Raw genomic sequence first — 18,545 nt, forward strand, 5'->3', positions numbered from 1 at the left:
GATCTAGGTTTCTCACCTGCCTCAGCAGTATTCCCCAGCAAAGGTTTTTCCACCTTCAACTATAATTGTTGGTTGTCATTACAATTCAATTTTAATAAACTTCAAGTTCCATGACAACATGGGTAGGATTTACATCCCTAGCACCTAGCTCAGTGCCTGGCACAATAGTGCTCAAAATAATACTTGATCTTCTATGACACATCACTTTCTATATTAACTTGCTGCCCACATGGTTGCTCCTCGAGTGTGAACCATATTGATCCACCCTTTAAAAATTCCAAGGTATCAAAGGTGAAGGGAATCTTAGAATGCAAACAGCTTGTCTAACAGCTAAAAATGCTGAATCCCAGAGGAGTGGGGTGGTGTCTTTTCAGTGTAACATAGCTACTTACCGGCAGGGCCAGAACAGAAGCCTGGCCACCTCACACCAGGTCTGGTGCCCTGGACTCTTCTTTCCTTCATATTTGCCCCTCAGCAGCCTGGGACTCCCACCTCCACTCCTGAAGCCTGCCCTTGCACACCTTGCCCCAATTTGCCAGGGCTAGAACTTGCATGGAGGAGAGGGTGCTGCCCCTGCCACTGCCTCACATTTTCTACTCTCAGGTGCAGCTGTTTGTCTGTCTATGTGTAGAGGGACGAGCTGGTGCTGCGAATGTCCTCCCTAGCATACCCATATTCTTAGATTCCTAAAAAACATTTCCAGTTTATGACTGTGGACAAAACCCCTTAAATCTTTTTTTTTTTTTTAAATTGGGGATTGTCTCCAGGGGCGCTTTACCACTGAGCTACATCTCTAGCACTTTTAAAAAATTATTATTATTATTATTTTTATTTTGAGACAGGATCTCGTTAAATTGCTAAGGCTGGCCTCAAACCTGCAATGATCCTCCTGCCTCAGCCTTTGAAGACTCTGGGATTACAGGCGCCTGGCCATCGCACCCGGGCTCTTAATCTGTTCATCATTACTGTTATTGCTAGTTTATAGCTATAGTTTATAAGGTGCTTTCTCTTTAAAACAGCCATCTGAGTGGTATAACACAAGAAGCGCTTAGGGGAAAGACTTCTACGGACCACGTAAAAGCAAGACCCTTTCCGGTTTCTAGTACGGAAGCCCGACGTTCCCTTTCCTGGCTAGTTTGAGAAATGCAAGTCTCTCGCAGGAGCTGGAGTCTCCAAACCCAGGCGAAGGTGGGTCTTGTTACCTTGGTGATAGCGAGGCTGGGCTGAGCGGCTGCTCTGGCAGCCAATAGAAACTGGGCAGGGGCGGGGGCACTAGGTCTGGAGCGGCTGCGGCGGGCTTGCAGGTTTGTGGATGCGGCGTTGGGGGAGGGGTGTGGGGATTTACTGGGGGCTCTGGGGGAGTCCCAACCCGGCCCCAAATTCCTGAGCGCCGAGGGCACTGGCTTTCGCCGCCGGATCCGGGCTCCCAGACTTTACACCTGGAGTTCCAATCGGGCCTGAGCTGCCGGGGCGGCGGAGGCGGAGATGGCGGAGGGCGGTGGGTCGCGACGCGGAGTCAGAGCCCGGCCTTGACGGAGCATCCGGGGCTCCCGAGGGCTGTATCCTCAGGAGGTCTGTTGTCTGACACACCAGGTGGCCAGTGGAGAGCCGGAGTGTTGGGTACAGAGGGAAAGCCGCGTTTGGCGACTGGGCGTAAGAGGCCTGGGAATCCTGGAGCCCAGTCTCCAGCCCCATTCAGGTGTCCTGGCGAGATGGTTAGGGGCAGAAGTGCTGGCTGTGGTGTGGCCACTTCCCGACTCCATCCTATCTTTTTTTTCAGGTGTCCCGTCTTGCTGGTTCGGCAAGCCTGATAAGCATGAAGCTTCTGTCTTTGGTGGTCTTGGTCGGGGGTTTGCTGGTGCCCCCAGCTCAAGCCAACAAGGTGAGGGAGGTGAACCCACAGCATCTCGTGCACTACAACCCCGCCTACAGGGTTTCTCCAGAGGTGGCTGCTGCAGGAGCCCTGCCCCTCACTTCTATGGATCATAGTTGGGGTGTCCCCTCAGGCCAAAGCTGCAGTTCTTCACTAAGGGTGAAAGGATGAGGGGAGAAGGGAGGACAGTGCACTGAGAAAGCTTCTGGATCAGAAGGATCCGTGCTGGAATTCCAGCAAGTTTGGGGAAATTATCCATACTTTTGTCCTGGGTGAAATACTAGTGGTTATATTTACTCAGGGAGAATCAAGTCACATAAGGATATAAAAATGCTGAGTGTAAAGTCCTGTACAGATGGAAGTTTCTTTTATAAGGGGAACCCTCATAAATGATAGATTCTTGAGATAACTCCCATTCCTTAGGGGTAGAGGACCCCCAGCTGGGTTTGGTGTGAGGCTGTGGAATCTGAGATTCCAGTGATCACTAAGACTTTGAAGAAAGGTTTGCTTTTGTGCCCTCCAGGGAATTCCTAATTGGAGTGAAAATATATGTGGTGCTGTCTTTTACCTGTCCCAGAGGGAAGAACTTTCAGAGAGGTTGTTTGAGTATTCCCATGTGAACCCTTTTCTTTCCCCCATTCTTAACCTTGGAGGTTAGAGATGGGATTAGGGGAAGAGGCTGGCCACCCAGCCTAGTGGACAGAAGTACATACATAGTGTGGGTTTCAGAATACAGAACAGTCACTTGGTTTGCCGCCCCCTGAACACACATCCCAGTTAGGGAATGGCAACCTCAGCTACTTTCTGGGTCTCATTTGCCGGCTGGACAATTTCTGTCTTGAGGATGCTGTGATATTGCATCCTTAATACAGAAGCAGTCCTTGCTGAACTCGAGCATATGGACAGTTACATTGAAGAACAGGAAACTAAACTTTGGCAGGTTTGCTAGAATCTGAACCAAACAGGTGTCCTGCCTTCCAATACTTGTTTTCTCTTCCAGAGTTCTGAAGATATCCGGTGCAAATGCATCTGTCCACCTTATAGAAACATCAGTGGGCACATTTACAACCAGAATGTGTCTCAGAAGGACTGGTAAGGCACCTCCATGGACTGGCCCTTGGCTGCTATACCATTACTACACCTATGGGTGTTTACTAGGGTTCGTGGACTTCTTGACGAATGAACTTGCTCCTGTTTCTATGGAGAGCCTTACAAAGGAATGTCTTTGTCTATAACCAGTTGGAAACAGGACCCAAGTGTCTTGCATTTCATCTGAGGGGTTCCTGGCTAGAGGACTAGATTTTGTTGTTTTGCTTTTATTTTTATTTTGGATCTTTCTTGATATATGCAAAATGATAGGAAAGTTGGGAGAGAGATATTATGGCCACATGTTGTGCAATGTTCAATGCTTTTGCAAAACTCTCTTACTTGTGTTACTCTGTGCTGGTCTCATAGCAATTTTCTAAAGTAAATAAGAAGAGTATTGTACCCATTTTTATTATTGCATAGGCTGAGGTTCAAAGAAAGAATTTAAATTATATATCTAGAATCTTGAATTTGCTTCTTGCTGCCTCAGTTTTTTGGTTTTTTTTAAGAGAAAGAAATGATTCTGGGCACAGCGGTGCACTCTTGAAATTCTAGCAGCTTGGGAGGCTGAGGCAGGAGGATTGCAAGTTTGAAGCCAGCTTAAGCAGTCTATCATGGCCCTAAACACCTTAGCAAGACCCTGTCTCAAAATACAAAATAAAACAAAGGACTGGGAATGTAGTCACCTTTTCTTCAAGTTAGATGCTTATAATACAGCTGATACAGAGCAGTATTTGAAAATTTTGGAACTGGTTGAATTTCCAGGTCTGAGATGGTTAGACTGTAGTTTTCTAAGAAGCAGTCTAGGTGGATGCCCAGGACTCTGGGTCTGGTCTTCCCGGTTTTCGGTTTAGCTTTGCCACTTGTTAATGATGTGACAAACTACCTAATCTCTACTGTACTTTGATTTCCTTACCTATAAAATGGTGGCAATATTTTGAATATGAAGAGTGTGTATGTGTGTGTGTGTATACAAAACTTAGTACTTAGAATGACACCTGGCACATAGTAAGTGCTATGTAAATGTTAGCTGATATTATGAATATATTATGCTTTATTAGAGGCCACATGGAGAGTCATCATCAAACTTATACCATAGCCCTGGAAAACTTGGGCTCCTCCCAAAGCACCAGCCTGTTTCCTCTGCTTCTGCTGTCCTGATGGATTTACAAGCCCTATGCATGAAGGCCTGGGAGGGACCCCAGGACCTCTTTATATGTTATGGTCATAGTTCAAATAGCATCAGTAAAGACACCAATGAACTCTCTTAGCCCTACACTAGATACCAAGGCTGCATCTCATGCCTTTTGTGTAGACAGACACTGGTAGATTTTAGTAGCATTATCTTTGTCCTGGGGCTATGGTGTTGCCTGAAAACTGAAGCTTGGATGCCTACAGTATCCTCTGTGGACCTTTGGGCTGTAGTAGTTAATCTCTTCATTCCTCTTCAAAGTCAGAATTAGGGAGCTTCTTGAAGAATAATCTTACATAAAGAACCTCAGGACAGTTCCATTAAGGGTGCTGGGAGGTAAGAGTATAGGATTCTAGGACTCAGCAACATTGGCCCTGTTTGGAAATCATCAAACTCTTGCTTGGAGCCTCTTAAGGATTGGCTGGGGTCTTGACATTGATCCTAGACCTCAGTGCTAGGGCTAGAATTGGGGATCACTTTGATTGGGTCTTCAGGTCTCTGCCACATTTTCTTTTTTTTTTTTTTAAACTTAATTTTTATTCTAAATTGTTATATATGCAGCAGGGCGCATTATACTTTATATTACACATTTAGAGCACAAGTTTTCATATCTCTGGTTGTATATAAAGTAGTCACACCATCTGTGTCTTCATACATGTACTTAGGGTAATGATGTCCATCTCATTCCACCATCTTTTTTACCCCTATGCCCTCTCCCCCTACCCTCCCTTCCCTTTGCCCTATCTAGAGTTTGTCTAATCCCCACTAGAATTAGCCTCCTTATATCAGAGAAAACATTTGGCATTTGGTTTTGTGGGATTGTCTGCCACATTTTCATTCTGGTGCTGCCTTTATCTCCTGCAGAAAGAGTGCTTGCCCCCTCTTGATTGTGCAGAGTAAAGCCAGAACCTTCAGAGTTCAGTCCTTTGATTTAATGGTCAAGCCAGGAGTACTCCTGTGTTGCTGGTATTCTGCCATCTAGTGCTGAGAGTCTAAAATCACATGCATATCAAAAAGCCCAAAGCCCATCAGCATTGCCCTGTTGGTGTGTCTGGCAAGATGAGTTACAGAGAGTCCCAGAGCAGGAAGGAACATAGTAGGCTGGCTAGTTCATTGCTTTTTGGACATGTTAAAATACAGCCTTCTCCAAACAAAATCTGTTATGGAGACACCAAATGTGTGAACCATAAAATCAAAATTGCTCTGGTTGAGAGGTCCGTCAACCACACCTACCCCCTCCTGCATAGTGTTTCCTATGCTACCCAAAAAGCCACAGTTTGAAAGTATAATGGAGTTTTAGTCTCCATTGTAAATGAGGAAACTGAGGCCTAGAGGGAGTAAATAAATTACCCACAATTATGGAATAAGTAGACAAGCAGAAAAATTAAATCCAGTCTGTCTTTTTCTTTTACCTTCTATCCTTAATATCCCTTGACCAGTCCATGAAATCTCTTATCACTAATCACAAAAAGCCAGCAGAGACCCTTAGGAGAGCAAGAAAAGATTTTGGTTTCACTGATTGCCAGGAAAGCCAGAGAAGACAGAAATATTTCAACTCCTGGTGGCACATATGTGTAATCCCAGCTACTCAGGAAGCTGAGGCAGGTGGATCACAGGTTCAAGCCAGCCTGGGCAATTCAGTAAGACCTTGTCTCAAAACAAAAAATGAAAGGCTGGGATGTAGCTCAGTGGTAGAGTGCCCTGGGTTCAGTCCCTAGTACCACAAAAGAAAAATTCTGTTTCTTATTACCATTCCTCTTATTCACTTACAGCCTGCTTTCTTGGGCAGTAGGATCCCAAATTGAAGGGCATAGGTTGGCCCTTCCTGCTGCCCTGGTGAGAAACCCACAGATCCTCCTGTAGCACCAGAGCAGCTTTACAAACCCAGAATTCCACATAGCTGAGAAAAATAAAGGATCTTGTCCTTAAGTGGCTTGTAGAGACTAGATGGTACAGAAAAGTCAGCATTGCCAGGAATGGAATGAGGAACAATTGAAACTGGCCTTGTCCCTTAGCTCCTCCCAGAGACAGTGTGCAGGGCCTAGAGGGTGCCTTTTGATACAACTGGGAGACCAATTCCTACACTAGGGAATAGTGTCAGTGTTAGCTACTACCCAAGGATGGAACTGGGATCATCAGAGATTTAGATAACTTGTGCCACTTACACTCCTTTCAGAGGACACCCACTGTTATTTCAACACAGGATCTTCCCATTGCACACCCTTGGTGCCTCTGTCAGAAACCCAGTTAAGAGCCCAGAGGTCAGCTCTGCCCTTTTCAGGACTCTGCTTGACTGTTGCAGGACTTCTTCACAGCTGGAAGAGCCTTTTAAATGTCACCTGGTACAATCATGGCCTCTTACAGAGGAAAGGACAGTCCAGGGCAGACACTTAGTGGCAGAGTCAGAGTTGAGCCCAGGCCCAGGCGCCTATTGCAGGCTGATGCCTGGCCCACTTCTGTGATCCTCTGCAGGTTTTGTTTGATTTTTGTAGTGGTGTTTCTGTGGGGCCTTTTGCTTGTTCACTGTGGTCTATGGACCAAGCAAGTCAGAAACCTGCTGATCCAGGGAAGGCTGGAAAAAAGAGGCTAGGTGCAGAGCCCAGCACAGGCACAGGCCCCACCCAGGCTGAGTCAGCTGCCAGGATGTTGCGGCCCAGGATCTGGACTGGGGTCCCCGCCTTTCCATCTTGATGAAGAGCTGCCACCTTGCTGTCCTGAGCCCGCTTCCTCAGTTTGAGGCCTATAATCTTAGCACCCCGACCCCTATTCATTGAGGATCAATGCTAGGTGACAATGGGTGGCAATGTATACATCTGGCAGTCACTTGATCACAGCCCTGCTCTGGCCAGCACCATGGCCAGCACACAGGGAGTATGGAGATGAGTAAGATGTGACCCTTCTTCTAAGGGACTTCATGTCCACTGGGCAAGACAGTACAAGTGAAGACAGGGTGGTGTGGCCAGGTTCATGGTTGAGATGGGGAACTGACTGGGGACAGAATTCAGACCTTTTAGCTGAAGCAGAGTGGAAGAGGAGATAGGCAAAGATTTGTGTTCCTGGTGGGGGCGTGGGATGTGGCTGCACAGAGAAGAGTCCAGCAGGTCAGCTGGCTGGAGGGTGGGGAGTGGGTCTGGGAGTGGCATGGGTAGCTGGGCAGGTGAGGGGACCAGCACTGGCAGGACAGTTTTGTCAGCCCTTGCTATGGAGGCATTGGCTGGTTGAAAGCTGACTTGACAGGAGTTCCATTTTGGTACAGTTACTCAGCTGCCCTGTCAAGGTAGTATTGGGCAAGGCCAAACTAGAGGTAGGAGAGCAGTAGGGAGGCTGGGCAGTTGTCCAAGGGCATGATGATGAGGGCCTTGGCTGGGACACAGCACTGGGAGAGAGTGGAAAAAGTTTTTTCCATTCTTTGTTTTTTTTATTTTTTATTATTTATTTTTTCTTTCTTTATTCCATGATTTTAGGAATTTTTAAGGAAGTAAAATTGCTGGCATTTGGTGAATTTATGGGTGGGGGCAAAAATGTTGTTGAAGGTGATTCAGGGGGCATGATTTGGTCAGCAGGGTGAATGCTAGAGCTATCCCCTCTGCCACTGGAAACAGACCACAGAGCCAGCATGGAGGCCTGGGGACCTAGGGGCAAAGAGTACACAGGCTGAGTGTGGAGTGTATGGCCCCTCTGGGACACTAAACAGCACATCCTCTGATTGTTGGCAACATTGTCCAGCTTAGAGGATCCGGGGCCTGGTTAGAGATCCTAATCTAAGAAACATCAACTTTGGAGTAGAAACCTTGGACAAATGATGAAGCCACCAGGGACAGCATAGCATGGGAGGAGAGGGCAGCTGGGCAGAGCGTTGGGGAGCAATGATGGGTTTTGTTGCTGGTCTGAAGATACAGTTTAGATAACTGGCCCTGGTGGTGGGGCCCATGAGGCTAGGGACTGGGAAGGGGCTTCTGCCAGCCTGGCCCTTTGTAAGCCCTCTGCCCTCCCTGGGAGCACCCTTCACCTATGCCCACCCTATCCCTTAGTTCCGCTGGCTGCCTGCCTCCTGCCCTGGGACTGTGGGGGCTTCCCACGGCCCCACCTTACCGCCCTGTCTGTGTTCCAGCAACTGCCTGCACGTGGTGGAGCCCATGCCCGTGCCCGGCCACGACGTGGAGGCCTACTGCCTGCTGTGTGAGTGCAAGTACGAGGAGCGCAGCACGACCACCATCAAGGTACCTCCGGGGCCCGGGGAGCCCTGCCCCTAACTGTTCTATGTGCATAGTTTTTGCTTTATTCTGGAACATTCCAAGTGGCGAGTGGGACTGGCTTCTGGGCCCTCATACAGACACAGAGTCTCAACTTCGCACATCTTTGGAGCTGGCTCTCCTCTCCAACATCTTTCTAGTGGCTCCCACACAATGACAGATGAGAGTATCCTGGGAGAGCAGCTGGAGTCTCCCCTTCCCCTTCCATTCTTTCCAGTTTTATTGTTCCTCTCGCTTCCATTTATTTAATTCATTTCTAAAAAAAATTAATAATAATGACTGAGCCACATCCCCAGCCCTTTTTTAATTACATTAATGAGGCTGATCCTCATTGTGAACTTGTGATCCTCCTGCCTCAGCCTCCTGAGCTGCTAGGATTACAGGCGTGAGTCATCATGCCCAGCTTGTTCAGTACATCTTTTTTGGATGTCTGCTGTGTTCTGGGCCCCATACACCATGCTGGGAGTAAAGCTGCCTTCTCAGAGCTTAGGGTCTCATCAGACTTCCAAAGTGACTTTAGATCTGTGGCCAGTGCTGGGTGCCGGGTGCCAGTACCAGAACCTGGGCTTTTTTGTTTTTTTCCTGAGCCCTGTTTTCAGTAAATATTTGGGTGAATTCAGGAAAAAAGTGGTAGACTTCACCTGTGCCACCATAGAGAATGAGGAAGGACACCACATTCCTCTGCCACCAGGTAGGACTTGACCACATCCCATCTCATAGAGGCCATGAAGTCACCTTTCCTTTTTGAAGCTTTCATGACAATTCTAGATAGCATCAGAAAATAACTCTCATGAGTTTAAAGACATTGCTGAGTCCTCCCTCAGCCTCCTACTTTTGAGGCATGTTGGAGTGGGAGTGGTCTTCAACCCCCTTTACTTGCTTCAGGGAGCCACAGCCTCTTCCTGTTTTATAAGGAGAAAGTAGCTGTCACCCTGTCCAGTCATCCAGGCCACACACCTTTTGTACTCCTCTCCTGGAGCTTCCCCTTTCTGTCTCTGAACTTGCTCCAGTGGGCCTCACTTACTGGGAACCAGATGCCTGAGACTTTTATTTCAGAGCCAGATGTTGCCTCTCCTATTTGGCAAGGAAGGGACCTCATGCTGCGAGGGCACCACTGCCTAACCCTCTACCTGAGGGTAGAAGTATCTTTATACCTCCAGAGTTCCCTGCTGTGGGGCTCCCTGTGGCAGGGGCTGTCCCTTGTCCTTCGTGGCCCTCCTGCCCTCTAGGCCCATGCCACTTCCCAGTCTTCCCAGTGCAACAGTGGAGGAGTTGCTGGCAGCCAAGCACAGATGGCCCGTGACTCCCCTGGCCCTGGGTGTTATTTCACAGCATAAGCCGGGTCTCTTCCTCAGGTCATCATTGTCATCTACCTGTCTGTGGTGGGGGCCCTTTTGCTGTACATGGCCTTCCTGATGCTGGTGGACCCTCTGATTCGAAAACCAGATGCTTACACAGAACAACTGCACAATGAAGAGGAGAATGAGGTAAATGAGGCCCTGGACTTGCCCACACAAGTCCCCAGGACAACCCAGAGAGCCTCCTCTGCACCTGGTGGGAATCAGGGTCTACCTGCTTCCCTCTGCTCCCCCATGCTCTTCTCCTGCCCATTTTCCTATACATCACCCAGACTCAAGCAAGGAACTGCCCTTTGCCCTCCCAGATGAAGCAGGAGATAGCCCCAACTTTTCCTGACATGTGGCACCAACCAGCCTCGGTGTACAAGCTGGGGGAGCCTTAGCTCCGTGTCATACTCTTTCTAGGCACAGTGGAAGTAAATCGACCAGGGCCTGTCACACGTAGATACACATGGTATCTTGCTAGCTCAGGCATTGGTGACAAGTCAGTGGTGGCCTTGGAGGCATCAGGTTTATCCTTTGGTTTGGTGATTTCACAAATATCTGTTGAGTACTCAGTGCAAACCTCAGTCCTAGGAGCTCTAGAGTCGGTGGAGTTGGGTGGCAGTGCCATCGACGCGTGCACATGTGAGGAATTTGATCATCCCAAAATAAGGTGGGTACCTAGGCATAGTGGTAGGTGGAGCTGGCTAGGGAGTTTAGGTCAGATTAATAAAGGTCTCAGAGGTCAACTTTATATGACAAAGAATATGGGGAAGCACTGATGCCAGGCAGCCTGCCAACCCTGTCTCCAGACTGTCTCTGAGGTTTGTCCCTAGGACCTTGCTGGTGGAACACACCTGTTGGTGCGGTGGGTGTAGTGGTGAGCTTGCTCCCATGTCCACAGGAACACCTAGAGGGGAAGTGCCTCAGTCATGTCCTGGGGGATTTAGTTGAAGAAACTGGGAGATGTTTAACTTGGTGAAGAAAAAAACAAACTCAAGAAGGCACATGCCTTAGGTGTTTGTAGAGTAGAACTTGACCTTCCCCTGGGAACAGAAGACCCCAAAGATGGGAGTTGGGGAAGGAGATTTGACATGACAATGTAAGAAGGATTCTCCTTGCAGACAGTACTGTGAGCAGGCTCCCTTGTAAGGTGGTAAGGTATGGGTCACCATGGGTTCCAGGCTAGGCCAAACTGCCCCCTGGGCAGCCCCAGTTCAGAGCTTTTCAAGACTTGGATTAGAGGCAGGTTCCCCACCAAAAAGAGGATCTGGGGGCTCAAGTCTGTGCCAAGCTGCCAAGGTGATCTCATGAGGGTCAGCATGGGTGGGTCAGGCAGGGAGACAGGGAAGCCTGGCCACTCCTAGTGGCCCTGCTGCTTCTGAGTATGGGTCTATTCCCAATCTGCCCCCAGCCTCCTGCTGGCATGAATTTGGCTAAAGGTGGAACAGAGGTGATGAGCCTGGCCCCGCTGGAGCTGGGGCCTGGGACGTGGTGGGGCTGGCAGTTGGGTGGTCTGTGTTGGAGAGGAAGGTTGCCTGCCCACCCAGTTATTAATGTAGAGTAATAGCAGCTCTGAGGGGGGAGGAGCATCACTAATAAACACTGGGCGATTAGGGGTAATGTGGTAATTGCAGCCCTGGCCAGGGAGTAATTGAGAGATGCAGCCGATGATTACATAGCCCAGGCTACGATTTCCCTGGAATGTGTGGCTCTCGGGCACGGCCTTTTTGTGTCTCCTGCCATCTTAGATATGGAGCCAGGGGAAGGGCAGCTTGCCGTCTGTGGGTCTGAGCCCAGGTCTTTCCTACAAGAGACCTGGTGTTCCCCACTTGGAATCTGTCTGTGGGGGGACCTTGGGGAGGAAGAAGGGGTTAGATTTGGTCAGTCCAGTTCCCAGAGGTGGGACCTGAATCAGAGGGTGGATATCGCCTGGGCACAGTTTTGGCTGGGTAGGAAGGAGGGCTCTCTAAGGTCACCATCCAGCCATGTATAAGGGGTGCCCCTGAGCGCACCGGGCTGTCACAGGCAGCACTCAAGTCAGGGCTGGTGAGCCTGTGCCCCACCTGTAGAGGTGACTCCTGCCCTCAGAATAACACCCTTGCCTCTCACCCCAAGGTCGGAAGATCATCAATATTGTCTTCAGTTTCTGTCTGACCCGAGGCGGAGCCAGCTCTGGCCAGTCCAGCACTAATGCAAGGTCCAGGAAAGATGGATATCATCAGGGGTCCTCTAACCCCATTATCTGGCATCGCCTTCCATCCCTCGCCTCCTGATTCTGTGTGGTGTCCTAGTTGTAGGTCCTGTGCTCAGCAGTTCCGATCCTCTCCTGCTGCGTTCAGACCCCGCAGGGATCTGATTGACACATACCCATGTCAGCCCTCAGGGATTCAGTCCCAGAGCAACCCAATCCAGGCAATTAGGGAACATGGAGGCCATCAGTAAGATCTGGCTTGTTGACATGATGGTCAGGTGAAGAAACTGGCTGTTCTAGGAGGGTCCCCTTTCCTAGGTCTTTCTCTTCATGTTAGTCATGGAAGGAAGGTTCTTGGCAGAAGGGGACTTTCAGGGCCAGCTCAGGTGGGTGGGAGGCGTGCTAAGCTGCTGCAAGGTGGATGGAAGGGCATTGGCTAGAGAGGCCCAGGGACCAACCTCATCCCTACAGATACCCAACAACTTAGTCCTGGACAGTGAGGGATTGTCTGCTGCCCCCAGCCCCAGCACCCGTGAGGAAAGGGATGTGCGGGGTTGGGAAGCAGGGAGGGAAGTCCCAAGGACGCCCCAACTGGGCAACAGCAAAGCCAGGGCTGTGGCCATGTCTCTGGGCTGGAGAGTATTACCCAAGAAGGTGACAAAAAAGGCCAGGCTTCCCTGGGCCACATCCCAAGAGAAGAAAAGTGGGAACCTGGCTTCTTGAAGTTCCTTTAGAGGTTGTGTAGGTCTAGACAACTGGGTGACTTTAGAAGGAAGGCTTTTAGGCTCCAGCGGCTTCCAGCCCCTCTCTCAGGAACCCGGGACCCAGAGCTGAAGACCAGAGTATTTCTCAGGATTGGGGCCCCTCAACTCCATCCCCCCAATTCCTGTGACCAGGAGCTTTCATCAGGGGGCTAGAGGACTGGAAGAGGAAGGGGAGTCTTCCCCCACAGCTCAGCCCAAGGCTGTGGCGGGAGATGAAAGCTTGTCATGCTCCCTTTGAACGGCTGGCAGAGCCTCAGTGGGCCTGAGTGCTGGGCACTGCCTCCCCTGGGATTCCAGAAGCATTAGGCCTAATCCCTGGGCTCAGACGCCCTTTGAAAGGAGGAAGCCAGCATGTTTGCTGGGATAGAAACGGCAACAGAGCTGTTTTAGATGTATAGGTCTGGCCCTCTTTGAAGAGAAAAACGAGGGTTTGTCTGCAGCTCTAACTGTCTCCGCCACTCCCAGCATGGGCCGCTGAGCTTGCACAGGGTCCTCAAAGGTCTTGGCCTAGCTGGGCAGTGGGTATAGTTCTGGCCCCTGTGGGAGAGGGGTGTGTAGGGGAGTTGGAAGGACTATGAGAACCAAGGGAACTGGGAACACGTAGGGCCTGGGAGAAGAGAAGGCCAGGGCCACTCTTGGAGTGAATCATGGAGAAGACACGCATCAGTGAGGGCCATTGATAAGGTCTCTCCCCCTGGAGAGAATAAAAAGGTGTGCCATTCAACAGACATTCCTAGAACATTTGGTGGGGGGGCGGGGGTGGAGCAGCACACACAGCACAGTAAGTAGTTCAGGGCAGGGCTGTGACATCCTAGGCCTGGCTTGGAGTTCCAGCTGTCCACTCATTGTCCTTGGCGCTGACCTCGGCGCTGACCTCATGGTTTTTTTTCCAGCCATGGAGTGGAGGTAATAGATCGTTCTCCCCTCAACAAGACTGTTGTGGGATGTGCAGGGAAGCTTTACAATTGCTTTTTCATCCTTAACAATGAGGTATTTCATTCGAGTCTTAACGTGTAAGTAGCCTCCTGGTTGTTGGAGGGGAGGCCAAGGGGCAGCACAGGGGTGAGGTCAGAAGTGAAGTGGCCACTGAGGGTGGAAAAAGAGTGCAGGCCAGTGTGACTGATGAACAGGGCCACATGTGGATGGTGAGGTGGGAATGGGCTCAGCCAGCTCAGGGGTCTGGGTTCTGTGGTTAGGAGCGATTTACCTGTGAGTAGCTGGTTTCCGGCCCAGTGTCGAGCAGGGGAGTGGCATGATTTGTTTGGTTGGCTGGTAGGGTAGGTTTGGGTTAAATTTGTAAAGTGCAGGGGCTTGACTGAGGGTCCTTCCTCACTATCTGGCTGGGTAGGTTGGGAATGGGAAGGGGAGGCAGCAAAGGGGGCGGATCCTGTCTCTCCCTTCATCTGCTTCAGGGAAACAGGCCCGACTGAGAGCCAGGGTTTCTGGCGGGCTGCAGAGGGTGCACCTGCGACAGTGTTTTCAGGTCAGGCTTACCCGCACAGGTACCAGGGTCCTCCTGCTTGGAGACGAAGACCTGCTTCAATTCCCAGTCCCTGGTTCCTGCACAGGCGCCTTGTTCTTGCTGTAACCCTTGATGGGGGCAGGGTGGTGGGGGACCAGCCCTCCTCTTTGGGTATCCATGGTGGTCCCCTCTTATGAAAAATCAGCCAAAGAAGGACACAGTTGAGCCTTAGGATAAGAGATATGCAGACATGGGTACAAGTCCTAACTTGGTCCTGAACAGCATTATGATCTTGGGTAGCAAGAGTATTTCTCCTTCAGAGCCTCGTTTCCTCATCCTTAGGATGGGAATGATATTACCCATCTGCCGGTGCTTAAGCCTGGGAGTAATCATATATCGTGCCTGGTACATAGTGGCCTAGCCTCAGTCATACTAGTCCCTTGAAGACCTTAGCTGCTCCCACTTGATTAGCAGGAGCTCCACCTACCCACTCTTCTAACTTCCCTCTGTCCCCCTGAGTTCCCCAGAGACTCAGCCTCTGAGGGACAAGGGTAGAGACTGGTGGCCTTTCCCTGCCTCCACCCCATTGCTCTGTAGAGGAGGCAGCGATGGCGGCCCTGCTCTGGGCCGTCTTGAGAACAGATGTGGAGTCTCTAATACCTTTTAATCAGATTATTAGCACTGGGAACACGGAGCCTCTCAGCAGCAGCTTCCTCCACTTAGGAGCTGTTTGCTAAGACTTTACATGAAGGGCTGACAAATGACGCTGTGGTAATGCGGTGAGTTGCAGCCTGTTCCTTTAATGCTCTGCTCTTGGCTCTCCCTGGCTTCTGCTCCTCCAGACACTCTTGAGCGGAGCCTCGGAAGGAGGGCAGGCATGACTGACACTTTTCCAACCCTTCTTGGCCAGCCCCCAAGGACCCCAGCCCAGGCCTCCCCAGCTCACATTCAGGCACCCTGACAAGGCCCTGACATGAGTCACTGGTCTCAGAATGGATGAGACTGGGAATCAGGCAGAAGAGAAGCCCCTGTGGGCCCCTGAGCCAAATTGGCCAAATCCTGGTGAGCCAGTAGCTTCCTAGTCTGGGGTCTTCTGGGCCCACTTCATCCCAGCAGCCATGCAGAATTGAAACTGGGTGGGGCTGTCCGCAGCGTAGCCTGCTCAGGGGTGCGGCTGAACTGGGAAGAGCAGAGTTGGGAGATGGTATGGCAGCCACTTTCTAGTCCTTTGCATACCTAAGTGGATCCTGGATCTGGGGTCTGACTGACCACTGCTGCCCTTGGTGAATGCTTGCTGCAGACAGGCACTGCCAACAGCTCCACATTTATTGTCTCACTAAGAAGCTGAGTCTCTGCCTGTGGGCAGGCGGGTGGTTCAGAGTAAGGTCACTTGCCCAACAGTCGTGTATCTGGTAGGGTCAGAGCCAAGAGTCAAAGCCAGATTTGTTTGATTCCAAAGCCTTCCTGACCATTGGGCTAAACTGCCAAGGCAGAAGGAAACCGGACATTTCTGAACTACTACTCTGGGACTGTAGTTTACCGAGTGCTTGTCATACGTACTGACCTTTGCTGTACCTGGCCACTAATCATAAACCAGAGTTTTTCAGACCATGGGTCACAATCCATTAGATTACCAAATGAATCTTGGGAGTCATGACCAGAATTTTTAAAAAATGAAATGAAATAGAGCAGAGAATATGAGAACATCATAGTCAGTACAGTTTGGGGAAGTGTTTTTCCTCCGTGTGCATGGGTCTACTAGATCATCAGGTAAAGAGCATTCTGAGTGACAGCACAGGAGGAAGGAATCTCAAAGACTAGGTTTATTATGCTGAAGCTTGGAGAAATGAAGTGACTTGCCCAGGGACCTCACTGCCAAGTGGCCGAGGCCACACCTCCTCCTCTACCTGCCGAGAATGGACCTGTGCTTCCACCTGGGAGATGGGCCCAGGAGAGTTTGAGGTTGGTCCCAGCACAGAATCCAGGCATCCTGATTCCAAGCTCCAGCACCTGCCCATCAGGCATTTCCTGAGCCTCACCAGCCTTCTGAGAATCTTTATCAGAGTCGGGGGTACCCAGAGGGCAGTGTCCAACTCTAAGTTGCCCTAGAAATGAATGTGCGTGAGACAGCTTTCTCGGATCCCAGTGATCAGGATGGTGAACTCCCAGCCCCTTCTCTAAACAGCCACCTCTCTGCACCGCTAGCCCATCTCTGCTGCCCCTCCCCTCACCTCACCCCTCACAATCCCTCCCTTCTCCCCAGCCTGGCAGCTGTGTGGTGATAGAAGCTGTGCCAGCTCAGGGCATTAAAAGCAAAGTTGCATTTACTGGGCGGCTCTGGGCTTAGAGGGGTGCGCTAATCCCTTAAGAGATGTATGGCAGGAGATGAGAGGCAGGGAGAGCTAGGGAGGAAATCCCCATGGGCTCTGGGCCTGGCCCTGGGCTCTAATTCCCCCCAAAGATCAGGTTCGGGTCCTGCAGGAAATGCATGGGCTCTGGAGCTTCAGAGATAGAGAAGCGGTAATTAGGGGAGGGCTTTTGATGACAGAAACAGGTCTAAGAGCACAGGGGCAGGGGGAGCACCGGGAGCTGTCAGGGAAGGTGCCATTAGGGGGAATGTCTGTGGCCGTTAGGAGGGAGCAGGTCACAGCAGGCCCTGGATAGAAATACTAGATGTAAGCCCCAAATTTCCATCTCTGCCAGACTCTCTGATTGACGTCACATCCCCTTTTTCTTAGGGAAGGTAAGTTTGATGTGCTGTGTCCCCTTCCCAGATGCTGCAGTCTTTGCTCTTCAGTTTTCTCAGGAGGCCCCTCCCCCCATCTGCCATTCCCTGGGCAACAGGGCAGGGCAGGGGTTTCTGCAGTGACCAGGTTGCATGGTCTCTGGGGTCTCAAGGCCAACATTTAGTATTCCTCTTGCGAGTTGGGCCTGTGGGGTTCCGGCTGGGAGCCTGACTTGAACTAGCTTGTGTTGAAGCTGCAGAACACGCTCCTTCTGGCTCAGGAGAAGCAGGGTTCCCCATCTTGCAGATCTACAGACACTAAGGCCTCCAGCAGGCCAGACATGCTGCATGAGTTTCTGTAGGTGACAAAGCAAGGTCCTCAGGAACCCACAGCCCCTGGGAGTGCAGGCTTTAGGATTGCTCATGGTATGTTCAGTCCGTGGCAGGCTTTCGAGGGCCCAGACCCTCTGGTTAATCATCTTTTTGTTCCCACTACAGGATGCTCGGTCCCTGGCAGCGGCTGCTGCATCCCTCAGTGGCCCCCGAGCAAACACCGTCCTGGAGCGTGTGGAGGGTGCTCAGCAGCGGTGGAAGCTGCAGGTGCAGGAGCAGCGGAAGACAGTTTTCGATCGGCACAAGATGCTCAGCTAGAGGGGCAGCACGGTCAAGTCAAGGACCCAGGCCGTGGCTGCCAACTTCCAGAGTTGGAAGGAGCCGGGGGCCGCTTCCTCTTTTGCCTCAGCCAGTCTTCCCTGGGTCTTCCCTGTAAAAGCTCATGGCATTTTCCCCTGTCTCCCTGTTTGGAAATGTTATACCTGACCGTGTTAATTAGGGACTGTGATGGGGTCTCTGATCTCTTGTCTCCTCGGATCTTTGGGCTAGAGGGGCAGGGGGAAGGAAGTCCAGAAAGGAATGGAGAATATCCAAGGTGGCCTCAGGGTTGGGTGGCATCTGTCCCTCTTGGCTCCACCTTTGCTACCCCTTCCAGCTCCACATCATGGAGATGTCATTGCCCTTTGCAAGATGAAGCTGTGTCATCAAGAACTCAGTGTTTGGGAGGGAGCAGGACCCAGCATTCTGCGGGTGCTCCTGTCTGCTGCGGCTCTTCCTCCCACCTCCCTTCCAGCCCCGGTACCTCTGCCCTGGCCTAGCTGGCCCCAGCCCTCAGGATCGGCACTGGTGGGCGAGCCCGTGCCACTGAGCTCACAGAGGTCTTCAGGGCATTCTGGAAGCTTGGCTCCTTCTCCCTGGCCTCCTTGTCCCCAATGCATGGCGGCCCGTGCCTCCTGCCTGCTCTGCCGCCTGGCTCCCCGCTCTGCCTCAGGAGTCCAGGCAGGCTCTCAGCCCTCCCCTGTGTCTGCAGTTGCTGAGCCAGAAGTTGGTTGGACCACGTGACAGGCCAGACAGTGGACTTTAATACCAAAACTCCTGTCCTTGGATTGCCAGTTGTCCCTGAATTTCATTGTCCCAGTGCATGGAGAGAAACTTTGTCCCTCTGTTGTCTTAGAGTTGTGTGTACATCAAGGAAGCCATCATTAAATTGTTTTATTTCTCTTGTTTTCTGGATTTTAAGAGATTTGGGGAACGTAGTGTTTCACCTGTAAGGATGGGATCCCAGAGAGGGGGACAGAAAACTTTGTCCTTGGTAGGTCCAAT

General features: G+C 50.9%; 1 protein-coding gene across 3 annotated transcripts; it reads left to right on the plus strand.

Annotated features, from left to right (window-relative positions):
- The first annotated feature begins 1,129 nt into the window (after positions 1-1,129).
- On the plus strand, positions 1,130-18,447 carry Tmem9 (transmembrane protein 9). Of its 3 annotated transcripts, none has more exons than XM_026397178.2 (6): positions 1,130-1,188; positions 1,781-1,882; positions 2,874-2,965; positions 8,263-8,371; positions 9,760-9,891; positions 17,388-18,447. In XM_026397178.2, exons 1-6 carry the CDS (start codon positions 1,144-1,146, stop codon positions 17,538-17,540), a joined length of 633 nt encoding a protein of 210 aa, XP_026252963.2. In that variant the 5' UTR covers positions 1,130-1,143; the 3' UTR covers positions 17,541-18,447. The 3 variants fall into 3 exon arrangements, with proteins under 3 accessions (XP_026252963.2, XP_026252966.1, XP_026252964.1); XM_026397181.2 differs by lacking the exon at positions 1,130-1,188 and adding an exon at positions 1,269-1,304; XM_026397179.2 differs by lacking the exon at positions 1,130-1,188 and adding an exon at positions 1,338-1,572.
- The last annotated feature ends 98 nt before the right edge of the window (positions 18,448-18,545 follow it).

This window comes from Urocitellus parryii, chromosome 9, assembly GCF_045843805.1.
Source record: "Urocitellus parryii isolate mUroPar1 chromosome 9, mUroPar1.hap1, whole genome shotgun sequence".
Lineage (NCBI taxonomy): Eukaryota > Metazoa > Chordata > Mammalia > Rodentia > Sciuridae > Urocitellus > Urocitellus parryii.

Bases quoted from the DNA above. Each gene is read 5' to 3' on its own strand.
- Tmem9 (XM_026397178.2), top strand. From the start codon at position 1,144: ATGCAAGTCTCTCGCAGGAGCTGGAGTCTCCAAACCCAGGCGAAG. The intron at 1,189-1,780 runs GTGGGTCTTGTT...CTTTTTTTTCAG, and splicing joins GTCTCCAAACCCAGGCGAAG to GTGTCCCGTCTTGCTGGTTC. The intron at 8,372-9,759 runs GTACCTCCGGGG...TCTCTTCCTCAG, and splicing joins GCAGCACGACCACCATCAAG to GTCATCATTGTCATCTACCT.